The sequence below is a fragment of the Helicoverpa armigera genome, chromosome 11, assembly GCF_030705265.1.
Source record: "Helicoverpa armigera isolate CAAS_96S chromosome 11, ASM3070526v1, whole genome shotgun sequence".
NCBI classification, from domain to species: domain Eukaryota; kingdom Metazoa; phylum Arthropoda; class Insecta; order Lepidoptera; family Noctuidae; genus Helicoverpa; species Helicoverpa armigera.
In genome coordinates, this window is record NC_087130.1 from 7,175,712 (window position 1) to 7,203,285 (window position 27,574).

General features: G+C 38.4%; 1 protein-coding gene across 1 annotated transcript in view; it reads left to right on the top strand.

Moving 5' to 3' along the window:
- Positions 1–2,962: 2,962 nt before the first annotated feature.
- The window catches only part of LOC110379617 (zinc transporter ZIP11), a 42,269-nt gene continuing 17,657 nt past the window's right edge, over positions 2,963–27,574 (top strand). The window contains exons 1-4 of the mRNA XM_021339354.3: positions 2,963–3,267; positions 3,355–3,589; positions 7,455–7,645; positions 9,442–9,635. Of these exons, the coding sequence (XP_021195029.1) occupies positions 3,160–3,267; positions 3,355–3,589; positions 7,455–7,645; positions 9,442–9,635 (728 nt within the window). The 5' untranslated portion in view covers positions 2,963–3,159. The remainder of the gene's footprint in view (positions 3,268–3,354; positions 3,590–7,454; positions 7,646–9,441; positions 9,636–27,574) is intronic.

Genomic DNA, 27,574 nt, shown 5'->3' on the forward strand with positions numbered 1-27,574 from the left:
GCGGAATGTTTTGTTCGTTTAACGCTACGGTGGCTGCGTCTACGCAGACCACGTCACTCGCTCATGAGAATTTGTAACAGTTGCGTAGCTTTGAACATCAAATTATATGGCTCCCTTGTTGTCTGATTTAGATCACCGAATTAAGGCGCCTCATGAGTCTTGTTTGTTTTATTTGAGAATTATTACTTTATTTGAGTGAACAACACCTACCTACTTGGCTGTACCTGCTAAGGGCATAATTGCGCAACACTTCAGTTTCAGACGTAATTGGTTGGCTGTGTCTATTCGCTTGATAGCTGGTTCGCTATCAAGAGCCGTTTGAAGGCAAAGAGGCAATATAGTTTGCCGGCTGTATGAGGTATCAAGGTACCTCCCCGCTAATTGTGGTGAATGTGGAGCATGCGGGACATAATGCTACACCGCGACAGGACCGCCCAGCGATTGCTGCGCCAGCGCACGGTGCTTAATGTAATGCCTGTGGCCGACGGCTCTGCGTGCATATTTCGCCATTCAAGCCTTAAGTAGTCGGCACGCACTACATGTTATTCATCATTAGGCTCTAGGTGACATAAAAAACTAGTCAAGTGCAAGTTGAAAATGTTGGTCAAGTGCATGTTGTCAAGTATTTTGACATACATTGTGTGCGGAAATTGACTGTAGGTATTGATAAAACAAATCCACGCAATCACGAACATATGGAAGGATTTTTTTTGTGTTCTTAGGTAGATAAATAGCTGTACCTAATACTAGCACCTAGGAGTAGTATCTGAGCTTTGCATTAAAATTCTAATGATATCGGTACGATTAGTTTGATTTTTCTTAAACCCAGTTTTATTAGACATAATCTACAAGGTGTTATTTTTATTTTACCTTTGTATTCGTATCAGTGAAAAATGTAACGGTCCAGTGACACGTTTACGGTGATCAAAACGCGGTAGAGACGAGTTGAGACGAGGTCGCAACGATACGCTAATAAAATCTGTAAAATTACTCCGTAATTACAATATCGGTAAAAATTAATTAGATGCAGCTGTCAAAGACTAGAGCCATTGTTTGCTTAGGAAAATGTACTACCTATATATCACAGGTGAAGTATGCGGTTGTCGCTAATAACAGGGCCGGTAATTACATCGATGTGTTCTAACTGTCTCTTGGACGTTTCTTGCGAGTATTCTAATGAGGACAATATATCCAAAGACATTACAATACATAAATCTTTATTGTAACGGTTAGTGTATCAAAATTATTCATCGAAAGTATTCTTGAGAAGCAAAAGAATAATAATTACAATAATGATTCACATATAATTATAATTATGTGCTACTTTATTACCACTTACCAGGCTTATTGTTTGCCTATAATTTAGTTGTACTACCTACTTGCCAGAATCAGGAACGTGTACATTTTCACGGCAATTAAAAATACTTACTTATTTAATTGTTTCTTAACGCAATTTAGAAGGGCCATAAAAGCTGTTTACTTTTACACCGAGTTTTCGTCAGTGGGCCGTCGACGTGACTGATATCTCATGCGATAAAATAAATAGTTTGTCTAAGGACTTGTACGAAACTGCGTGTTTTTATTAATTAATGCCATCTCATTATAACGGCGTTTGCTGCAACTGACTCATTTAATTTAAGTGTAAAGTCGGTTAAACAGATATGAACGAAATTTACGCATACACTATTTAAGTAAAACATACTCTTTATTAAATGCTGCGTTCACAGTATGTTAATGATATTATCTCACTTGACTTTATTTTATGTAGGTAGCTACGTGCGAACAATAAAAAAAGAAAATATTTACACAATGTTTAGGTACCCATTCAATGTTAGATGAAAATGGTCTTGGCTTCTGAGTATGATTAACTTGGAGGCCTACAGTAACGTACCTAATCCCAGCAAATAATTGCTACAGAATGACAAAGTCTGAATAAATATGAAACAGAAACAATATTTTTAAAAGTCAGGGTTTTTAAGTCAGGGCTCCAGGATGACTCGAAAGAGATATTGAGCCCTGTTAGCTGAAGGACCAAAATACATATGCTACCTTGTACCTACTCTTGGGCTTTTGTCAGTTAAACTCTGACACTGTCTGACTCTGACTGACAAAATCTTTTTATTTCACATAGGCCTTTGCAGGCACCTATGAAACGTCACATTAGTTGCACGGTTCCAAAAAGTTGGTCTCATGGAGAAGAACCGGCAAGAAACTCCATGAAAGGAGGAGTCATTCCCGTTTAAAAAGGGTTACTAGATCAAGTGGCACACTTTTCATATAAGAAATAGGGGATTTCTACCTATACCTACCGTCTCCAAAATACTTAAAATCAAATAAAAGCGTATTAAAAACCAGACATTTCATTCGGGAGCCTCGTACCGATCCCGTGCCAAGTCCGAAATTATCAAGCCACTAATAGTAGTGAGTAAATAAATTGATTGATTTCACCGTGTCTAGTTGAAAACCCCGCCTGGATTTGGTAATGTAAACCAATATTTGAAAAAAAAACCTGCGCAAAAAATGATACTGAATGCTGCACCACGCATGTTTTTTCAAGCTCTTGTGTTCTATTTTTATTTAATTCAGTGTTCTCGATAATTTTAACATCATTTACGTTAGTTTTACTCATTTGCACACGTTCACATAAAACTTTTTTCATCTTTACACACAGTATATATTTCTGAACTATACAGTATACGTCATTTGAGACATTGACATTACGGATGTGACAGGAGTAAATTCTTGTAAATTCCATCGAAATATTTCAGCAATATTACATAAATTTTCAGTGATTAGGCAGCGTTTTCGTTGATTTTAAACATAAACTATTACAATAGGTAGTGCGTATTTATTACAAGTGTTTTTACTTACATATTCTACATTCTAAAACAAGGTTTCTCTGTTGGTGCTGGTAACACTTAGTAGATTTTGACAGTGACATATACGTGGTAAAATTATCTGTGAACAAAATCTGACACAACACAAGGTCAAAACTACGATAAAAACATGTGGAATGTATAAAAAGATTTAAGTCGTGACTCTTGTCGATAATATGATGGTTAAGTTCGCGTAATTTAAGAAACATTCGTGCACATAAAATGTTTATGTGATAAGGTGTACTTAACTTGAAATTGTTTACTTAGAAATAAATTGTACAAAATGATAGAAGGGTACGGAGCCGTGACCCAGGCCCTTCTAGGGACCCTTCTGACGTGGGGATTAACTGCTGTGGGGGCCGGTTGTGTATTCTTTATTAGGGGAAAACATGTAAGTTATTCAGATTACTTAAAATACGTAAACAGTTATCTAACAAGTGACAAAATTGGGCATCATTGATTTGTTTTTATTTTTTAGAGGAAATTACTTGACGTGTCACTGGGTTTCGCGGCGGGGGTGATGACCGCAGCGTCATATTGGTCTCTGCTGGAGCCAGCCATCAATATGTGTAAAAAGTCAAACAAATATGGATCTGAAGGACAGTATGCCTTCCTACCAGTTGCATTTGGATTCCTGTTTGGAGCAGTGTTTGTTTTTGGAACTGATAAGTTCCTGGATTACTTAGGAATTAACTCCACTGGCATGATGATCAGTAAGTATTCAATGTTTTTCTTTTTATTTATTTTCCAGGACTATTAAATAATATTTTAGCGATAAATAAAATACATTTATTTTTATAGGTGCAAAGTTTATAAGTGCCAGCTATGTTTACAAATTTTGGTAATGGTTTATGCCCTAAGATGACCCATTGACCAAAAACTCAGTGTTTTTTGTTATCGGTTAATGCAAACTCCTTGATAAAATTTTGTAATGTAACTTATATTATGTCAATTATTTAATTTTCTTTTATCAATTAATCAATGAAAATAATTGGTCACAAGTTTTTTTCTTCATTACATAGTTTTTTCAGGAAGTGACGATTGCAGCTTAGTTCAGTTCTCAGTAGTAAAATATTGTATTGTGCTATAAAATATGAATTATGTTAATCGTTTTGATGTAGACATTGATAAAGATTATCAATATTTACAGTCTCAAGTAAAGTATTGCATTAGTTTAACAGTTATCAAGGTTGACATTTGATTCTAAATAAACTTCATGGTGATTCCATATCTTTTCCTTCTCGAACTAAGGAGGGAGAGAAATTGCTAGTATTGCAATTTGAAATATTATAATTTATGTTTTTTTAATTATGTTAGAATGATTATTCTTTAGTTAATATTGACATTAAAGTGTAATTTTATCAAACATATTAACTATACCTGGCTAGAATTGGTTGAAACTCTGACTGAAATGGGCTTCAAATATAAGAGATTCATTTCCCATTTGACTTTCATTCCAATTCATTTGAGGAAAATATCTCAGTTTCTTTGGGTCCACTGCGGTTAAAACCTGCTTGACAAAGCTAGTCGAAAATATAAGGAAAATCTGAATATACCTATGTCAATGAGAGTTGTTTGTTATCGATCAAAAGTTGGGACAAACCCAGCTTAATTTAAAGGTAAACAAACACACCAATATTGATATTGCTTTAATATTTCCCAGAACCATTCAAGTGAGTAAATAAGTTCACTTGGCTTTCAATATTGTAATGGAAATTTTAAAAATCTATCTTTATTTTTCAAACAAAAAAAAGCAAGGTTTTGTTTATAATCTTTGATGACAATATATACTATAAGAAAATATCAAAGTTAATGTGTAGCACCTTGGTACATTGACAATATGTATGTACTCAAATACTTATATACATAACAATTCTATCTCTAATATAAATACCACAACTGCAAAGTATTCCACTCTCATTTTAATAAGTTTATAAAAAGTTAAACCAGTTTTTGGACTGCACCCAATAACCTTTGCATTATATTTGGCTAATTTATACATTCCAAAAAGCATAAAAAACAGATGAATTAAAATTTGTGACATAGTGAATAATTAAGGTGATACTTGTACACAGCAAGTGAGTGAATGCTACAGTTTTTTAAATTCTAACGATTTCATTTGTTTTATTGGGAGTTGAGCACATTAACACAGCAATTATTTTACTATTACAATGGATGAGATGCGAATGAAAATTTTCGAAAAATCCATATTTTCTTATCCGCACCAGTTTTGCACTGGAAACTATTACCTATAGAATATTTTTTATAACATTGTAATGAAATCCAAAAATATTATTCACTTAAAAAGAAATCATCTACTGACATTTGCTCAATGCTGCAGTAACTAATTCATTCATGTCTCAGAGTATTATTAAATTTATTCGTATTTTTTATAATTTAAATATTACGGTTAGTGCACAGTGCACCTAGCTGACCTTCAGCAGCCAATCAGGTAATTCTGGTAATTCTGTAATGAAATAACAACATGTTTTTAACATCGATAGCATACTTCATTATGTCGCTTTCGGGTAACCCCCCAACAAAAAGTGTCGGTGCAGGTTAATTAAATATTATTTTGACCTCGTATAATGTAATAAATACTGAAGATACCTACATACGTATATGCATCGCGTATTAGATAGAAAAAAATCTACAAAGGCAAATGAAAAATGTAATTTGCAGCAAGATTGCAAGCTATCGTTTGCCTATTTATTAGAGGTAGATAACTTTGAAACATAACTGTGATAGTCGATAATACAATTATTTTACTTATTTATACTTTTTGCACAATGTACGACGGCGGACTTAACGCCTTAGGGTATTTCACATCATATCTTTCTTTGTGTTCTCTTAAATGTTATATTTATATAAAAGAATATAGGTATGTATTTAATAGTTTGAAATAAATTCCGAATGGCAGTACAATTAATTTTAATGGGGAGTTCAGTTATCAATGCAGTTCAGTTAGTCGTCCATTAATTTACTATGTTCGATATCTGATACAGAAGGTTTCTTTGAGACGTGGAGAAATGTAAGATGCATTCATAAATTACAGACTATGATGTCCCGTATTTTCATTTAACTTCTCAGTACAGAGATATAAATAAAGGTACACTATAAATAAATGCAGCTTAATGATAAAAAAGTTGGTAAATCAGGTAGTGTGAACGTAAACACATTATTACGGACGTTAAGACCTTTTATATTTTTAGCATTTCAAAAGTCATTATTACTGTTTTGAGCATGTGAATCATTTTCCGTTCTTGAGTCTAGTGTTGAATGTAGAAATGGATTATTACGATACAAACAAAAAAAATACAATCCAGACTTTCCGACTCGCTTAATAAATGTCAATGAGGACGATAGATTAATATTCACGCTATAGTTTTTAAGAAACGATAAAATACACAGGTGGTGAAAATTCCTCCAAACAGTTCGTATCAGTGCAGTGTTAATGATTTTCCTCATTTATTTTTATTGAAAAATGCAGGGCATAAATTAAGTACGTTTTTTTTTGTTTTCTGACAAAAGTTAGCGCTCAAGGAAGTACCGAGTATTTATTCAAAGATTACCTTGTAAGTCTAGTGTCTGTTATCTTTATTATATTCTATATATTTTATTCCAGTGTATCCTTTTTGTTTTTAAACTAAGAATGAAGAATTTCTATGTTATCTGCGAGACCTAGCTACTTAAGTTATTATACTTATATCTAAACCAAATGGTAGTTTCTTATCACAATAAACAAACATGCGTCTATTTACTTTAATTACATAAGATTAAATTACAGGAGTTAGTAATAAACAGCCATAATAGAATGGTAACAAATTGACTTAATTATTTATATGCACACGAACAAATATAATGCTTGTGACTCGGATATTTATGACTGTATGCCTAGGCGAAAGGTGATGAAAACCACGATCGCGTGAAGATAAAATAGAAGAAAGCGATAACATATTGCTAAGTTTTGAACGTAAACATTATTACGGAGGATTTTAAATAAATTAAAAGTTCGTCAGTTGTTCAAGCAATAAAGCCAGGTTGTCCTTCAAGCTCAACCGTATCGGTACCTGCACAAATGCTCAAGTAATATCGATCACAGTATTTGGGCGTGACGCTGCAGTTTTGTACTGCATTGCTTACAAATTAAACCAGATCACAATACCTACTCGTGGATTTGTACTCCAGTGCAGATAACTTGAATGAGTATGAGCATGTCAACAAAGTATTACATAGATTCATTGTTATTATACAGTTGTTCGCAATGATCACTGTAATCGGTATTCTAGCGCCCAAGCAAAACATTTTCTTTACGAGTAGCGTAATGACTTACGGCTATTATTAGAGAGCAATTTGCGATGCTTGGTCATGATCTTTTAGTCCTACACTGGGTATCGTTAAGATTTATGAAGTTAATTTGAGCCTCTATTTAGGCATTAGCGCAGTTAATAATATGATAAGGAAAGAGCCTATCGCTATTATTTAACCGCGCAATAATTATCGCCCATGAACTATTTCAAAGTAGGATAACACTTGAATAATTTACAGCGTATTTACGAAGTATGTTAAACATTGCAGCTATAACAAAGAGTAAAGACTCGAAGGAGAAGTTGGAAGACCTGGAGATGATGACGGCGCTGAACCGGCGGCCGTCGAACAACACGAGTGTCGTGACGATGGACCCTCAGCCGGCAGACTTCGCCGACTGCATCAGCAACCAGCACACGGCGCAGAGGAGAAGAGGACATCACCACTCGCATCACTCGCTGGTTCGTTACCTACTCATTATTATAAATAATGACTAACTTTCACGTCACGTCAGTACTACTACCAAAATAAGTCATGATATTAGCTGATAGACAATTGAGTAGTAAGTAGACAATTGTGTTCCTTAATTCTTTTTCTGCGCAGCCAAAGCTTACTAAAAATTTCTCTGAGTTTTATTGCATGTACTGTAGGTACCTATCCATTTAATGAATAATGAGCAAATCGAGAAACGTTTTTCAATTCATTGTTTTTACGTGTCAAATATTTACCGAGACTTAGTAAAAATAAGCGATGGTAATATTTGGTTACGTTAGTCATTATTATATTTGAGTGACTGATATATCCATGTTCCGGAAGTTTAGTTGATGGGTCCCGGCTGTCATTTTGACTGACATCTTTGGCAGTACCTAGTCATAAGCCAGAAAGTCAGACAACCAGTCTTACCACGGGTTTCGGGTTGCCCAGGTTGCTGGGTTAAGGAGAACATATAGGTAGACTCTATAAGTAAAATATTGGTAAAACTGCCTGCAGATGAAAGACGACCCTAACAAGGTTCGGAAAAGGCTGTTACTACAATCTGTCCTTTTAAGTATTTAAGGATGAGGACCAAAATTTCGTATCCAAACAAAAAGCAGGTTTTGGCCTTGGTACGTGTATATTGCATTGTTACTTCCTATCTACAGAAGTTTGCATAAACATTTGTAGTCTTTTAACTGTTAGTTGTTATTATTGATCGGTTAAAAACAATGTCCGTATAACCACTAGGTGACATTGATGACATATAACTCACGATCAGTGATCTTCTACATCGTCAATGTTATAGAAACTAGTTTTATAATTAGTAGAGCTACATTCACCTTAACCTTTGTTCTGTATCTATGGACGCAGTTTATTTACCTTTTTTATTCCGAAAGTATTATTAACCCAAACCGCGGGCGCTTACAAGTCGTCAGATATTTACAACACTTGAATGAATAAACTAAGAATTCTAAAATAAACTTAAAATCACATTCGTTATCCTTAATGGACTTATGATTAAGTACTTAAAGTTGTATTTATTCAGCAGCGCATTGACACTGCCTAAGACCATGCCCTTGTATATGTTATCGGTTCTTTAACCCCTTTTGTAATTTTGTAAATGATTGAACGTTATTAACCGCCAATTCCCTACAAACATCATCATGTATTTTTATCGGTACATAAATGTTTATCAAAATGATGTAAAAGATTCTGTAACCCCTGTTGTAGGTATTAGAAACCTTCAGATAGCAAGGTTCATCCGTCATCAAAAGCCAAAATTTTAATTTTAAATCAATCCCATGCATAATAAATGAACACAAAAAATGACAAAACTCGTTTTGCCAATTATTTGGCGCCTCAAAATGCCCCATAAATTCGATAATACATTTTAAAATAAATGTTACGATGTTGATGGTTTTGTAATTTTAGTTTTTTTTTTCCTTGTTGCTGATTTGTACGTTTTTGGTTCACAATGTATTTGAATTTATCTTTAACAAGATGAACCAAATACTACAACAGCCCGCATCATATTCATCATTCCGCATCTGTAGAGCTACTTAAACTAATTGAACTCTAATAATATTTTACACCATCGATCATCATTTTATTTGCATTTTTATAGTCAAGTTAAGGTGTGCTCCAATTTTAATCTATGGAAATTGTCTCATCATATCAACTAAATCGGGAAAAAAATTATGGAAAGACGATTATTTTTTCAATTAAAACGACAAAAACATATCCAGAATATATTTTTAAAAGCTTTTGTTGTCCATTTCAGAAAGCTGGTGAGAATGGCGAAGGTGACCGGCGAGACAGCGTGACGAGGTCGCTAGAAGCGCGCCAGTCGCAATGGAAGCGAATCATGCTTCTCGTAGTTGCGATCACCGTACATAATATTCCCGAGGGGCTCGCCGTTGGCGTGTCGTTCGCTGCAGCCGGCTCATCCGACGAAGCGAACTTTCACACAGCCAGGTAAGGAAAAATCTCCTATGATATCATTCAAGCCAGACGAAAAAAAGCAAAAAGTATCAAACGAAAGGTTTCATCAGTTTAGGTAAACTAAGGTCAACGTCAGTAGGTGTTAGCAGCGCCATCTAGCTTCACAATGAAATGTTGCTTGAAATCAACGGCGTTTGAACTCAATGCCACCTAGCGGGATCTATAGAAACTTGTGTCTTCTGTTGTGTTCGCGGGTACTAGAATGCGAGTAGTAATTTTTAAGCACTTTGCAGATACCATGGTTTATGTGTAGATGGCGTTACTAAACACATTTTATGTATTGAAAAAAATACAGAAAATGTACTATATCTGTGATAACGGTTCTAAATTACAATAATTTGAGGAAGTTTAATGTAAACTCGTGTTAGAAGGCGTAAATACTCGCACCATTGCATGATTCTTAATGTAAAATTAAAACCAATATCCACGTAAAAGAGCACAATACCAATACATCGTCGTTTCTTAAAAATCTATTGTGTTGTGTAACTGTGCTTTCCAGCATAATTTCGTAGTCATGACACTTCAAATTCAGTACTTCTCGGGAATTATGTTTATTTAATGGCGTATAACGTAAGCATTGTTAATTCTGCTAGCAAATTCTCTATAAATACTTAAATAGGATAAGTACATACGTAAATGTGTTGTCCGCCATTTTGTTACGTCAGAAGAAGGAACGCGAGGCACCGTTGCGGCGGCGGCTGCGCAGGCATTTCATTGATAAGTTGCGGGCGCGAGCAGGATGCAGCTAGCTATCTACGGCTGCACTATGCCTTGTGCATCGGACCCGCTACTCGACGTTAACAATAGCTGCTTGCGCCAACTTGACTCTAATTTATATCGATATCCAAACATATTAAGTACATTCGATGGGGGCTTATATTCGTCGTTTGTCACCGATTCGTTTTTAGTTTCCACAAACTAAAAATAAATGTATAATTTCGTTTAAGATAAGCAGTGTCGAGAATTGTCTCGTCTCGTCTCATCGAGTGTTTGGCATGAGTCGTCACACGCCTACTTGCCGTTTGGCATGGGGATTGCGATACAGATTAAGAGTTCATTTTGCCAATTCATTATGAAACATTTAGTGCTTTGTTTCTTCTACCGCCGATTTTCGTGAAGCCTGATGGTCGTTTAGATATGAGCTTTTACTTTCGATTATATACCCAAGCGATTTGTTTGCAGATTTTGGATGTCTGGTTTGTCCAGCATGAAAGCGGAGTAGTGATTAGGAGTCGGTGAGATAGGTACTGCAAGTGTGTTGTTGGTAAAGGTGGTAGAAGCGCGGCCGAGTGGCACAGCGAGAGTATTGGCAGCGGCGTTTCATTAGTAGTTGCGTCGAGTGGAGCCAAATCGCGTGGCCGCGGGGGCATCGACCGGCGCGCCGGCGCAGACGTTGCCGTCACCGCCGCCGAAACCGCCCGATGAAACTATTTCACTGAAAAATCCGGCGGCGCGCGCCGTATCATTGAAGTCAACCTTGGCGATTTGTCGCGTCGTCTATACTGACGCGTGGGTGCCTCCGAGCATATTCATAACTGTTAAATATTGGCACCTCTCACTAAATGTACGCGACGTTACCGATCTTTTCGAAAGATTCCAACTCTTCTCATTTGTTACAATTTCCCAGAATGTTTTCGAAATCTCACCGTTGTTGTGTCTATAACGAGATCTTTTACTATCTTCGTTATAGTCTTTATCATCATAGCGAAATGTACTTATTTAAACAAAACTTATACTACTGCATGATTCAATATAGCGCTCTAGTACACGTGTTGGTATAATCACACGGATCTACCTTACAAGAGCAGCCGACTATGCAATAAAACAACGCTCGTGCAAAATCATAGATATATCTAGAAAGACACTATTGAAGTACTAAAACTAAAGTTAATAAACTAATTCAAGTTAAAGAAAATTGTTGCACTAAATACATGACCTAATTAAAACACACATAATACAAAGGAATTAAGTTTGATATTGAGGTGAAGATTTAGCGATAGCGTTTTGTGAGAGCCGGCGCAGCGGGTAGGTTCGCTCGCGTCGGGCCGCCCCGCGTAATGGCAGGTAACGAGGCTACGAGATAGCACTCGGCGTTTCCTTTGTTCCCGCTTGTTATGCAGATCGCCCTCCCGCTTATTACACTCATAATTGGACCTTCTTTAACGAGCTAACGTTTGTTTAATTATTTTTGTAGCACTGAGAGCCCTGCATACATTTGCAACGTCGATAACCTTTCTTCTCTTGTATTGTTACACGAATACGATTAGAATCGCTAAAACGTTAACCGCTAATTCTTTGAATGAAATTAACCATTAGGTATGCATATGAATGTGAAAAGGTGTAACAAAAGTTAAACCTACCAATAAGATGATAGCATAATTATTATTAACCACCGGAACAACAATTCAGTTCGCGTACATTAAAGTGCTACTCATGCTACGATTTTACAAATTACACGTTATCCATCACTTCATATTTTTCATAAATAATCCGTATGAAAACTCGTAGCGGTCGTTCATTACGATGGCAAGCGATAAGGCGGTGGATTTAACACCGTAGTTGGTGTGGGTAATCACGTATAGGTATTCGGGCGCAGTGTGCCCGGAGGAGCGGGGAGCGCGCGGGAGGGGGTGGCGCCCGCGCATAATGGGAGTCGGCAACCGCTTTGTATCCGCCGCTGTTATTATGCAGATTAACACCGCCGGGAATTTGTTCAAATATCGTAACAAGCGCTCCTCCCGGCGCCGGCGCCGCTCGCGCTGCCGTAATTTACGATTCAAGCCTCGGGAATGTGTCGGCGTTCGCTCCTTCCATGGACGCAGAGCCGTTTTGTCGATTTTATATTACCTCCTCCTTGCCAGAAAACGCCTTAACACGCATCATATCTGATTATGGTTTATTTTAATTTGTACCTTTCGGCGATTAAAATTCTTGTTGGTTGGAAAAAACGACGAACTGTTAGATCAGTCGTTGGAAATATCATTTGAAAATTAAATGAATTGAACACCAGTAATTTATCGAATTGATAAATTGACTAAGGAAAACCATTATTTGAGGTACAGATTAAAACTGGTTGAGAATATGATGAATCTGGTTGCTAAATGGAGAAGAATTCTGTAACCCTTAGAAGACGCTGCTAAAGTGCGAACACTAGAATCGATTCGAAATATCTAGGTAGCACTAACCAACCACCACTAATCCTGCTTTCACGTGTCATAAAAGAGCTTTTCTATAATTTGAAAAGGAATCTGAAAGTTGTGATTAAAGTTTACAAAGTCCATAAATAATGATTGGCGCGGCGGGCGGGCGGGCGGTCGCTGGAGGGTGATGCGGGGGGAGCGGCCGCATTCCTGCGAAGCCTCCGACCCACCGCCCTGTGCGCATGTCCCAGCTTCTGCCGACCGCCGCTTTCCCTCTATACCCAATGCTATCTAAGCATTGCATACATTTCTTATACTGAACTCACATTGTGCTAGGACATTTGCCAAACATAATTTTGAACAGGCTCTTCTGAATTGTGCTGTGCTTCAGTGGCGAAAGCCTGATTATTTTCGGTAATTTCATAAAAATATATTCTTTCCCCATACATTTTGACGCTGTGGACGTCTTGGAGATTAAGTCTCATTCTCGGAACTCTTCGGAATCGTTGGAGCTTTTTGAGATCTCATTAGGTGTGTCTTTCATCGCATCGGCGTAACAAATAGAGTATTAATAGAATGAAAGCGAAATACGTATCACGAGTCTATGTGGACATTGTTATGTAACCCGAGCCTGCAAAAAATATAAGAGGCTCCGCAAATGTCTACGGTCAAGTAGTTGATAGGTTTAATATACGACGGCAAACGGTAGAAGATGACATAAGCTTTGAATAAACGTGGAATCCTAAAGCTTTCATGCTCTAGTTTTGGAAATTGATTTACACTCATAATTTTTATCCCGATGTGCTTTTCTTTCAGTAGATTGAGAATTGGACCCTTAAGATGCTTTCGTTTCGGACAATGAAGTAAAAGTCACTAATTTGATGAAACAAGAGTAAGTTATGATAAATATGCATGTAGTAATTCTTCATTTTCCCTCTTTATGTTTTAAGTTTCGATACCCGCGTTAAAACCCTACCCGACCACCACTTCACATGGATGTGAACAAGCATGCATTGCATCAATATTTGGCATGATTGAATCATGGCATTGTTTGCGTTAGTCATTACAGTTTGCAGTGTTGCCGCAAAAAGTTCAGAATTTGTGTGTAGGAGTAAATATGCAAATGTAACGGAATGACACCTCTCTATTGAGTGTTGTTGCATTTATATTGATGGACATAAATGTATTGGCACACTAGCTGACAGTACATCCGCAAATCAAATCGAATCTAATGTAAATCAAATAATGCAAAGTAAAACTTAGTTTGAAGGATTGGTAGAGAACCCACATGTTCATTGAAGACTGTTGAGACATTGCGGCGTGCATCTGCAAATAAAACGAATGTTGTAAAGTTTCGCGTTTAGTGATGTGATTTGATACAGAGACTTCGGTTAGGCCGTGGCTCGTTTGGGTGAAATGTGCGAAGGCAGAGGGCCGGATTGGTTGAGAACGTTGCACTTGTTTTACGCACGCGCGCACCGTGTGGTGCATGACCCCATTGGAATGTACCACGTGCACTAGCCAATGGAATGCGCAACTGTTTGCTTTTTCATTTTTTCTTTGCCGCCACAAACAATACCTTTTCATACTATTTCATAACGAATTCTTTACTAACGCGATACTTTCTAAAACAGTGTTCGCCTGTACGTATTGACATTTTTTGCTTTGTTTGAAATGTGTTTTCGAGAAAGGTGACTTCGGTTAGTCTGTTCGATAAAGTATGCATTTTGAATATTAATTTCACCTTGTAGATAGGGAATCAACTTTAGAATACGATAAAGTTAATACCTACATTCCATCAATTTAAATTCTTTTCGCAACATTTAAATCCTGAACGGATAGTTAAAGTAACCTACCGTAGAATCTGAGGCATTTGCTATTAGAATTATATTGATTGGCCTCGGTTAGTTTCGTATTGCAGTTAAAATATTTCGCCTTGTTCAATTGGCGCTCTTTATGGCTGCGCTAAGAATTCACCGTAAAATTGTAATCTGTAACACTGTTCCCGAAAAAGGGGTCTTCGATAGTAATGCAGATATGTTTTATGACTCCTACTTCTAGTGCCAAATGAAGTGATATACCTAGGTGTGCAATTACCTACATAACGAGGTCTAAGACTTGAATTGCCCCCAACTTATTTCAATTCCAGTTCCAACCATCACAACCTTTGTAATCTTTCTTATCACTGTCCTTTCAATCTCAAAAGATGCGTTCCTAACACATCTTTTGGGTTCGCGTTACCCATTAATGCATTATAACATAATTTCCTGAAATAGAGGAGTTCAGTAAACGCCGGACTCAATCGTAAAGTGCGATGGAAGGCGGAAGTGTGCGCGCGAGACGTCGGAAAGCGCCTTACCGGAAGATGCGCTCGCGCCGATGATGCTCTATATGAGCTTTTACGATTTCCTGCGCATCGCCGCGCGCCGGACATTGGGCTCCTGAACTAAAGCTGCTCACGGCCGGACGATGTTCGCTTTGTTTTATTTTAAACGCTTTAAGTATTATGAGCTTGTTCACACCATAGGATAAAGATATACCCAAAATATTAGTGGGAATGACAGCTATTTATCGACGTGCTTTTGAATCCAAACTTTTTTATTAATCGTACAAAACAACAGCTTTTGAGAGCCAGTAGAACATAGTGCATTGGACCATTTGCGCAGACTAGTGTAGGTGTACAGATGTGTGAGGTGCTATAGCGTTAGCAAACTATTTACTTGTGTTAGCGCAGCTAGCATGTGCTCTTGATCATGAGTTACATAAATTCATTGCAGTTTCTTACACGGCATTGTTTAACTGAATCAATTAGTGCGTGGTGGGTGCGCGCCACACGTCAGCTGCGCACGCGCATGCGTTATGCTGCCCGCGTCACACCACCATCTAATTGCCTATTAAACACACCGGTAACAAACAATTTATATTGTTGCACTTCAGACATGACGTTAGCAAACGATTCATTTATTTTTATAGATAAGTACACTCTTGTTATGTTATTCAACCATTCCAAATAAAATGAAAAAGCCGCACTCTGCCAGCCAAAGAGAACCAAATCAATAAGTCACGACGCGACTGAATGCAGCACTGATGTTCTCGTGTCTCACTCGCGTACAGCCTGCAACAGGAAAATCCGCAACTATTTTTATAATATGAATAAGTAATTATTTACTGCAGATATCCATGACTCATGATTGTTTACCATCTCGGACCGGTTCTCTTCATATGCACAATTTTTCCAAGTATAGCATGAATAAGTTGTGTGATTATTAAGACTTATTGGTGAGTAAATCTACCTATACATTCCAAAACGATGTTGCCGCTTACCTTCTTTGGTGATATGAATGGATGACTCAGTTCGCACATTATACACCTTGTCATCAATATGCCATAACAGCAGCGGTTCGACGCCTTGCCTTTTGTAGTTGGACTAAATACTAAGTAGGAGGCAAGGGAAAATGTCTTGCTATTACCAATCACTGTCGTAAAAACTTTGCAATATTCCTAGTGAAAGTTTAAGGAAATGTCAATGTAATCGCCTATCAAAAGCGTTGTGCAGTTGATTTGTTCTGCTGAGATGTGCTTCTAGGAATTTGAATAAGCCAATTTAACTTGTAAAGAGCTTTGAATTTTTTACCCTCGTGTTATAAAGTAGGTAGTATCGTGTGTATCTTCGGCTTCTGTTGGTGCAGTGAGCAGTCGGTGGCGCCTGCTGTGTCACCGGGCCCGCGGTTTCACGGACACGCACGTGGGTGTAATGACGTGTCCCATTCATAATTCACCTGTTCAACATGCGAACGATTACCTTCGCGCGATTATCGGTAAAACGCGATGCTGACTAACGACGGAGGCTCGCGAGGAATGCTGCACCGCCGAAGGAAATCCGCAATGGCGCCTTCGCTCGTACCTACATAATCTGTTTAACTACTTGCCAGATAGGTACCTATGCATATTGCTCAGCCATGACATCATATTCGTTTGCATAGCTGACGCGATTGACAAAGGGCTTGAACATGAATATTACGAAATTAGGTTTCCGAATTGTTTCAACCTCACGCTGAAGCAAAATGCTCAAAAAGGTCTGAAGATTTAGCATTAGAAAGGTTGAAGACTAGCTAAATGGTGCATATCTGATGCTCATCGTTTACATGCTAATGAAATGTGGTCTGAAAGGACTCATGCACATGCTTTGTATGTAAGTAAACACGGGCGCAGACGTTTTATTTAAGATCTGAGCGCAGACTGCGATATTTGCGTGACGACTCTTTGGAACTTACGAAAGAAAGCTTTTAATAAATATGTGAGTATAGTGTCGCGGCATGCACTAGTCTCAATATATTGTAGAGCATTAGTCTTGTCGTCTGAGAGCATTAAAGTATTTATAAATGAGTCTGCACAGAAATAATCCCTGCACTCGTAGGTAACACGAGTTTTGTTTTGGCGAGACATCCTCGGCTCGTTCACGGACAGGGAGACGAGACGACCTTATTTTTGAATTAGAATGCGGCTGTGTTTACATTTTTCTCCTTATTGTGACATTTTTGGCAACAATCCAGGTTGTGATATAAAATAAACTGTCCGTCGCATACTTGAAAGTGCAATCGACAGACAGTTCGGTCTGTTACAGGCTTTTATATGAAACGGTTATTATCTCGAATGCTCCTTCATTATCACTGTCTGGCTGCTATTGAAGCCTCCTTCGTGTACTAAGTTGGTGCTGGTTTTGTATCTTTCGCTTTGGTAATTCATCTCACATTCTGTTGTGTCTGTGTTGCACATGGTGTTTATTTAGAGTAGCTAGACAGAAGCTACGAAAGTGTCTGTCTAGTTTCTTCTACATTTGATTTGTCTTCGGGTGCAATCAGTCACTACTTATTAAGTTATAGGGACATGTGGAGCTTGAGTAGGTTTTGAGAAATTATTAATCTACCTGAGGTTTCCAAATAAGAGATCCTTTGAATCAATTAGGTCAATTAATTATTATTAATTTTATAAGGTAATACTTGCTTGCTTTTACAGAGATGACTAAGTAGCGCGCGGACGGTTGTTGTTTTTTGCTTATATTGGCGTTTCGAAAAACTTTAAATAAACATATAAATATGGATAAGAGAGGCGCTAAGCGGCAACAGTTTCTTAGAAGAAAGTCTCATTGTTCATTTTGCTCCTATTTTTAGAATTCTCGCTATTGTATTGTGTACCTATGTTTATAGGCGGATGTGACTAAGCGTAACTGTATCGGGGCGACAATACTCTATTCTTGTATTGCTCGTGAAACGTTTCATGTTTCTAGATACGTGGAGCTGCTAAAAATTTCAAGTCAGGTCCTTTTTGTAACAGTCGCTATTTATGTACCTGCATATTGCATAGCCACCACCTCACATTCACATACTTTGTGTGGACGTACCTACACTGGGATTCACTTATTGCATTGTTCTTGTTTATGAGGTTTGGAGTTTGCGCTATGATTCGCTATGAACACTTGTAAAGGGTAGCTACATTGAACTCAATTTTGGTCATTGTTTTATAGTACGACAATAAGAACGCAAAAGCCACGATGTAGATAAGGCAAGTTAATATTGTTTGGCTGCCAACTATTGTTTACGTTACAAACTTTATTGCGTATAAACCGTACAAGTCCACATAGGCTAGACGCATTGCGTGCGGTCCGGACACACACAAAGAATTAACGGTAAGGCACCGCACCACCTGACTTGACAAACAACCTGTTTTTCTCACAGGAAACCGGCGATCGATCAAATCACACCGCTAGTATGCAAACAGACGCATCAGTAGATACTGCGCCGAAAGGAAATTCTCCTAGTGAGTGACAGGGACGCGGCTATGCCGGGAAACGGGCGCGAGATGGAACGCAGCAAGTCCGGCATCAAATACGTGCGCGTGCGTCTACGAATTGCGTTCCCATACTGGGTAATGGCGCACGTCGCCTTTCTCGTTCCGTCCAAAGGTCTCGTTGCGACCTCTCGCTCGTGCATAGGGCTTGCATTCCCACACCTAGCCTAGTCCCGTGGAATTTGCATATATTGAACAGCGCTAATTAAAAACTATTTTATTAGAGTTACATGCCAATCTTAAGATGTAATATTAAGTAAACGCATACCAGATAGAACTGATTGATTCTCATAGCTTCAACTTTTCTTTAACCATTTGCTTTATCGATATCCAAGAGGAATCACTGCTACTCTTTTGCTGGCAACCTCAATACAGGTACTTATTTTACTTCCTAGTGGGTGCTTATGTGAGCAGCAAATAAGTCAGGCAAACTAGTCGGAAAACAAGGAAAACTAGCGATAAGAATATGAAAAAATAACTTATCAAGAAATTAAAACAAATAGGGCAATAATCCTAATGATGTTTATCATACTAGTTCTCTTGGTATTTATGTAAATTCAAATAACTTCAAGGAACTTATTCATTGGCATTAGAATTCCGGGATTCAAGTTGGATTACTGGCAGCCCTAGTATCACGACATGAATGAAGGCGCCCGCGCAATGGAATGCGGTCGCGTGACGCGAGCGGCGCCGACGCCGATCTCGATGCACTTCACCGAAGGGTTTGCTTTAACACAAACAGTTCTACCGCGTTATTACGATTAGGTACCTTGACTTACTTCGTTTTAACGCCACAGCTTATTTAGCAGCTGAAAACATGGGCGGTTTAAAGTATCGATAGGTTCTTAGAAGATTGAGCCTTTATTACGGTTCTTAGTTCGCTGGCTTGATATTGCTCACATTGTGAGTGCATACAGGAAAAATCCCTCCTATACTTGCTGTTCTGAAGTCTTTGATACAAGTAGGGACAACAGACGTATTGTTTAACTCACTTGCTTCAAAAGTCTGACTGCAATTTAAACATTAACTTATTTTTTAGTCTGTATAGTCCTTATTCCTATAATAACTGTGAGTACACAGATCTATGTCAAAGTCATTACTATTTGCAATACAATCGTTCTTCTGAGTCTAAAGCCTCAAATCATTATCCCATCATGGCGCCTGGACATTGGGTTCCTCAAAGCAGCCTTAACGGTATTTTCTTCTACTTTTGGGAAAGTTACAAACCAAGGTGCGCCTTATGTGTTGAGATTTTAAAAACACTCTGTAATAACTGCTTCTGGTTTAACCTTCCCGGTTTATCAGCGACATCAAACGGTACTATACTTAGATACAATTGTCACTGTCGGAGAACATAATACTTTGCGGCCACATTCCTGCGTGTGCCTTCAAGTTTGATGCATAGTAACGATTTCGCTTGAAGCTATAACTTAAACGGAACTCTTCGAAAGTGGTCCGTTTTGTTCCGTTAACTAAGAGAAAAGCATTGCAAGTCGAGGTATTTGGCTAAATGGAGTGTTCAGCGGTATTTATATTGGTCTACATAGCTCTTTTAGACTGATTCTTCTTCATATTAAATCATGAATTTTGGTGTTTAATATTGAAATGCCATCTTTGGAGTCGTATTTCTAGGTACGTAATGAAGGCTTTCCTTATTCCTTCTTGCTGTGTTTAGTTTTGACTGAACAACCACTGCCTTTTGTATTTTGCTGACATCCCTTGTACATTATTATGGTCGTATTTAGGGGATCTATAGCTTTAAAAGCCTTATCTTCAGTAAACTGTAGATCTTAATCATGATTTTTGCTACGTTAGGGGTTGTAAAGTCTTAGAGCCGTTGAAGGATGGACTGAATCTTTTGATGTTACTGATACTCATTAGTCTCTTCAGTTTTGCGCTTCTATTTGGGTTTTCTATATTTCGGGAAAAGTTTGGAGTTAGTAGGTAGTTAATTTTATACATTGCAACTGTTTTATCTTTGTTTGCTATCATCATTGAATTTAGAAGCAAATGCCATGAATCTTGTGTGAAAAATTGATAGCTATAAGTAGTGAATGTTTATCTTTTATCTTCTCTTGATGTTTTCTAATTGGCAACTTCTGCTAATTTAGTTGGTATTTCAACATTCTTAATATTTTAGACGATAAAGAGGTAAAATCAAGAACTATCCAGGTGTCTGTGAATGTGCTCATACATAATGCGCTTGTTGTTTTTCCTAATGAGTGTACGGTTAGAAGTGCGCGCACATAGTGAAGGGCGTCTGACGGGCTGTGCGCGCGGGCCCAAGTCCCAAGCACCGGCGGCAGCGGCGGCGGCGGCGGCGAGCGGAGCGTTCGTCCAACCGCAGAGGTTGATGGACCACTTACCTCAACCGGTCCGTGGGAGCCTTCCACTTCTCCAAAATCGACCCAAACCTCTCTTTTACTAAATATCACAACAAGAATTAATTTTATTTCGAATAATTTCAATAAATTCCGACATATAATTAACATTTACTAGATTCCTGAGCGTCGATCGTTTGATTAGTCATTTTAATGATGCCTTTTTACAGTTAGTGAACTGAATGCGGTGTAAATTTTGTTTGGCAATCGGTTTGTCGTTATTGATGCTTCTCATCTGTCCCGCGGTGAAGTTGGTTAATGTCCTGCTATTGATGAACGCCGCAACCGACTGCGCGCTGCAAAGGAATTCGTCGGCTCTCGTGTAATCTTTTACGCTTTCCAATGTTGATTATTAATTGCTCTCTCATTCAATAGATATTACATTCCAACCATTCCATACATATCTCCATATGGAAATAGTATGGTTAAGTAGGCAAGTTTGGTTTGGTATCATTCGGAATGTTCATGAGTGCTTGTTACAATACACACACATGTACTTCAACACATGTACGTTTTGAGTCTTAAGTATTCAGGTTAATCTTCTTTGTTATAGTCAAGACAATCTGCTGTTGAAGACATCATTTGTTTTTTGATGTTCTGGCACCATTTTGTAATTCCTGTGTGGTACGTGTTTAGTGGACAAGGCAATGTTCTGTTCATCTGCCCTGTAGTTCTCCATCACATCTATCTGCCATCTGCCTAGTCTTTTTCCCAACATGTTGTAGTTGGCTTCGTCTAACCGGATGCAGCTGAGTACCAGTGTTTAACAAGGAGCGTCTGCCTATCTGATCTCCTCAATACTGTTACCTGGGAAACCCAATACCCCTAGGTAAAACTGGTTGCTGGACTACCAGTTCAGCTAGTTCTCCATATCCATCTCTCACAATAATGGGTTTAAAGAAATCCAAAAAGTTTTTGCTCATAAAGTCATTAGAAGCAGATTTGCATTCGTGAGTAGAATCATAATATCAGATGGCAGTATTCAAATGCACTGAATGTTTTCGATTAGGATTGTATTCTAAGCGCGTTTCAGTGATCTACATTGCGTTACAATCGCACTCTCTTTGTTTATGCAAGTAGACTGTGGCGCCAACTTAGATTGATATTATACTGTCATTAAATGACTTTTAACGAAGTGCCTTCCTTGTGTAGAGTTGCTAAGATATAGTTTTTCATGTGATTAATCTTAATTACCCAATTTCAATATTTATGTTCTTTGTTTGATATTCAAAGCATGTAATACGGCAACAAAGGCATACATAGACAGACTTGACTTAGTATTGTACTTGTTTAGACTATATGCTTCTTTCGGCCGTTGGCTGATGGCTTTGTAAATTCAATAATGGTAGTTAGTTCCTTTATTAATTCCCACAATATTTGTATTAGGTACGTTTTATCTTTGCTCAAGCACTTGAATTATACTTGTGACGCGTTGCTATGCCGGACATGATGTGTTAAAGTACCTATTTAATTCGGCTAGGTCAACAGAAATGTTCTCACAAGCTAGTTAACATGTTGTTCGCTAAAGTGTCGTGTAAACGTGGCTTAATATGCAATTTGAATCAAAGTGGAGCAGCGCGTGAAGCTGTCGCGACGTTGAGCAGCGAGCGATGCAAGAGGCTGGTGCTAGCCTCCCATGCGGAGCCCCGCTGTCTGGCAGCCACGCGCCGCCCCGCCGCCCCTGCGCCCCCCGCAAGCCTCGATACCTAGCGCAACCACCTCGTATTGCTAATTCATCTACCACCTTATATTCGCTAGGTACAGTAAATACTCGTCGACAATTCACTCATTGCCACCTCCCAAGGTTGACTAGATAGATACATCATAATATTATTTTAAATCAGAATATTTCGCGTCTTACGACCTAATCTAATTGCTTAGATAACTCATTGACGCGAATGCTTTGTTCTTGGAGAGCTTTTACAAGAAATGGATGAAACTAGTTCTAGTCCTCGCAGCGCGACGGCATTCATAAATTGAGACATTCGTTATGGAAAGTTTGTAAACATCCTAACGTTATCGTTTTGTTTTTGTCTAGGTCTGCTAGTAATGGCCCCCTTTTGCTATAAATATCAGGAAATTGCGACAGAATCATGCAATATGCATCTCAGACAGATTTTACAATCGAAGACTGCGATGAATGCTTGCCTAATTACGCAATCCGCAATTGCAGATTACTAGGATTATTGTAGTTTTACGAAGGTATGAGCCAGGTCAATGTTGTATAATTAAGAGTCATGTATTATAAAACGTGCGAATTTCATACATAAATTGTATATAATTAGGACGTGAGAGACACGATATTGACTTGTCACGTCAAACCTTTGCTGACACAGACTGTCTCGTCGTTACCTACTCGTTAGATGATCAATTAGCACGCCAGATGTTTCAGTTTCATATTGAAACAATATTATGTAATTATCATTATATGGTCTAGCTAATTGCTATCTTAATAGCTATTACCTAATGTTTTATTTATAATTTGGAGTGGCTTTAGTTTTCTCATAATACATTTTGGTCGATTGAAGATATTATTGGAGGCTCTAATTGAACAAGTGTGGTGATGGTGGTGCGACCTCGGCCCAGTGCGCAGGTCCGATTGCGACAGCGACTGACACGAGTTGTGTAAGTGGCCGATGGAAATTCCGGTGTCGCTGTAACAGCGGCAAGTGTGCGGGCTAGAGTCCTGTGCGTGCGCGCTTGGCGAGGCCACGGTATGAATGGAGCTGCGGTATGTAGGTCACGGTGTCGTCAATGGGCCGTCGGCAGGGCCCCGCGCAGCCGCCTCATGCGCCCCCATCGTGCCGTGAAAGTTGCCACTACTTTCGCGACTGTCGCTCTCACCATCATCACAATTTGCACTTTAGTGCAACACAACTGAGTCACTTTTGGAGCGGCGTCTGCTAACGTTCACATCCGCTTCGTCGTTTCGTGCGTGCCTCGAAGACTTTCTGCCGCAGCTCGCTATGAGAGCTCTATGATTACGAGCACAAAGTCTAGTTTAGCTCGCGTCGCTGAAAATTCGGCCGCGCCGTATGCTCGTGCTTAGGAATTCACTTCCGGGTAGGTCGGAAAGTGAAATGGACCCGTCTGTGATGTAATTGGAATTCGGATGTATCCGGAGTCAGCGTTACTCCATTCACTTATAAAATTCTATAGGTATTGGTTGACATAATAGGCCGCACACCGCAGCCGTTTCCGTGACACAGTAAACAGTTGAAGCGATGAAGCGTAAGATGACTTTTTTCTGCCGCCACTGCATAAGTTATAACTTGTAGTTTACATATCTCTCTGAACAGCTTAGTCAGACGTAGCCCCGGTACAAAGCCAATTTGAATTTACAATTGACTTCAGGCCAGTTAGTCATTGGTAATTCATAGTCGAAGCTTCGTAATTGTATCATAAATAATATCTCTTCATGATCGGGAAATACTTGCTGCAATTACCGAATGAAAAATATGAATCTTAAAAGCAGATAAGTTTACATGGGGTTACATGAGTTTACATAATACAAAATATATATAACAAAGATCCATTATAACTTCAAATCAATTGTTGTTTTCCAAGCATCATTATATGAAACCTGATATTTGTGGGTTGGAATGTGTTGTATGATTGTCGTTTAAGTAAATACTTTAAATTTTCAATAAGCTATGTGATTTAGAAGGACTGACACTAAATAAATTCTGGAAACTCTAAACTATTGGAATCCAATTCAATCAGCTGAAGAAAGATTCTTTAACCAAAGATGGCTTACTAGAAGCAGTGCTAGAAATTTATTTATTTATTTTTATTTATTTATTTATCTACATACATTTACCATTACATCTTTCGATAAAACATCAATAATATCATCAACGTATCTAAATGCTCTCAGTGACGTTATTTTTTTAACTAACTAATAACGATATCGAAATACTTAGGTACCTAGAGAGTACTAGGAGCACCTTTGCATGTTTATTAAATTGGGTTTTCTTTTATGTTTATCCTGTTGAGTCCAATCCAGTCATAACCATTTAGGTACCTGTAGCGTTGTAGGCGTATTAAGCATTTACTTTGTACATAGGTACTAAAACTTTGGGGAGTTCTTCAGCAAATCGGCTTGTCTTCCTCTTTCCGCTTCTTTCCTAAGAGTCTTAATGTGCGCGTAAATGAATGCTTAATTTACATATTCTCTACTACTTCAGTCCTAAGGGTAAGATTATCGGTACTAAGTACCTACTGTCTATCAAAAATACAGGTACCATCACCTCGTCCACTACTATTAGGTGTCATCTGCCACGAGCAATCTATGAGGTTTTATGTCGATGATGCATTTACTGTTTCTATTTATACTTAAGACACAAAGGATGTCCATATCCATCACCAATATTCTCCATCTCGTTCCCGAAATTTGGAGTCGCTGTAATGGCTTGTCCCTACATTGCTCATTGTTGGTTGTCATGATACCACATACTACCACAGGTTGCCATCTCAAATTTTAAGCCATCTTCCTATTTAATACAATTTCTTAAAAATAACTTCTCGAAGTGATTTTCTAAATAAATAGTTGAAGTACATCTGTCCTGTTTGGTTCCGATGAAGTTTAAACTCAATTGATGAGTGTTGTACCGTGTGCGGTGTGTCGCACGCGCACGAGGCAGCTTTCACCGAGCTCAAAGGCTCGCGCCGCCGTGCATGTTTATTAACTTAACCATTTTAACAGGAATTCCCGAGGCTTCCGTTTACGTCGCTATTAGTACTTTTAGTTGTCATGGTACTTCAATGTGTCCCGTTAAAGTCATATTAAATGAAAAGCTTTGTGGCCTTCTCTTTCTTGCGTAAGCATTCGAATGTAAGTAGCAAGGTACATAATCTGACTGCGAACCTGCGAAGATCTCGTAGTCGGAAATGAGTCCTAATAAAACACACAATAAACCCTTTTGATCCGACTGATTCCACAAACACTCGCGCTACTTAACGCTTCCACTGAAATCAATCCTCAGAAAACAGTTTTCCTTATGTCGTCATTCAGACGAGGCAGTCTGAAATACTTACTGTAATACAGTTACGTTAGCGAGTACAAAGGAACCTTTGATTGGTACCCCGACATAGTTAACGGTCGTTTTAAGTAAGGCGATCGAAATCAGCGAATAGCATATTATTACGTCATTACGTAATACATGACGAGAGCTAAGTTTTAGCTGCATCGCGGGAACAGTTGAGTTTAACGGTGACCGAGGCTGCGGAGTACAGTTAGTCGCATTCCTAGAGCGGTTCGCGGCCAGGGTGGCAGGTGCAGGGGGGACGCGGCGCAGAGGAATGTGCCAGTGTCAGCACATATCCGCTATTGCTTCTATTTGTTACGATATACATGCTACTTAATGTTAACATCGTACACATTTTATGTTCTCCTGATTATGATCTTATTCTGTATTCGTGCTACGTTTACTTAATGTTAACTTATGGGTAGTATTTAAACGCAAATCAAAAAATATCCTTTTTCTATGCAATAAGATTCCGAATTCCCATCAAAATTACTGATTGCACAGCAAAATATTCAACTCAAAATATCACTAAACACACTACAATTTATTTTCGCAGCGTACAGCGATTTTTCCTAAAGCAAAAGCTTTTTCATCAATGCACAGCTAATAATCTTAATGCACATTATACATGTTAACTCTTTTTCTTTTAAATATAGCTTCTATTTTTATATTATTTACAGCAGTTTTTCTGAATAAAACAGCTTTTTATTAGTCACAGTCATCTTATTATTTATTAATTACGGCATAATGAGATCAGCAAAAAAATATAAAATTAAATACAAAATTGTAATTTATTGAATTATTTATAAGCGTTCACGCCTCCTTTTTTGCCCAATAGGCAACATTTTTAGCTTCTGCAGGTGGCGCCACGTACTTGAGTCGGATCGCAAGTCCGATGATATGCTTGCACATACATACTATAGTTCTTAAAAAAAATGGGGCTGGTGCATTGTCAGTCATTGTCAGTATTTCCTTTTAGCATACATTTCATATAAGTAGTCATTAAAAGGCTACTACTATAATATCATATTTCAGAATGTTTATAGTCAGAATCATCTTTTGGCCTAGTTTTGGAATTTTTATTTTCCTGTAAGAAGCATGCAAACAAGCCTGAAGCATACAAGCAGGCATGCAGCATGTAAGCAGGCATGCAACATGGAAGTAAGCATGCAACATGCAGCAAGCATGGCTTCTGTCACGGCTCCGGCGCTGCGGGGCTCCGGCGGTCCCATGCGAGCTTATCGTCGCAGATGGTTTTCACGCTCACCACCGCAGCTTCGGCTTACTGGCCGGCAGAGCCGGCCAGCCTCAACCGCGTCGGCGAGCGTTAAAACTACCTGCTCCTCAGCTCGCAGGCCGCCTCGCCCCTCCGCGCCTACGCGGTTTTGAATTGCACTCTAGGGGTAGGGCAAACAAGACTACGTGGAGTCGGTTTTGCAGCGATTCGTTTTCGTTACTAGCTTAAATTTTTAATACAATGTTTTTTAATTGAACTCTATCTTACTCGCTCGCGCCAC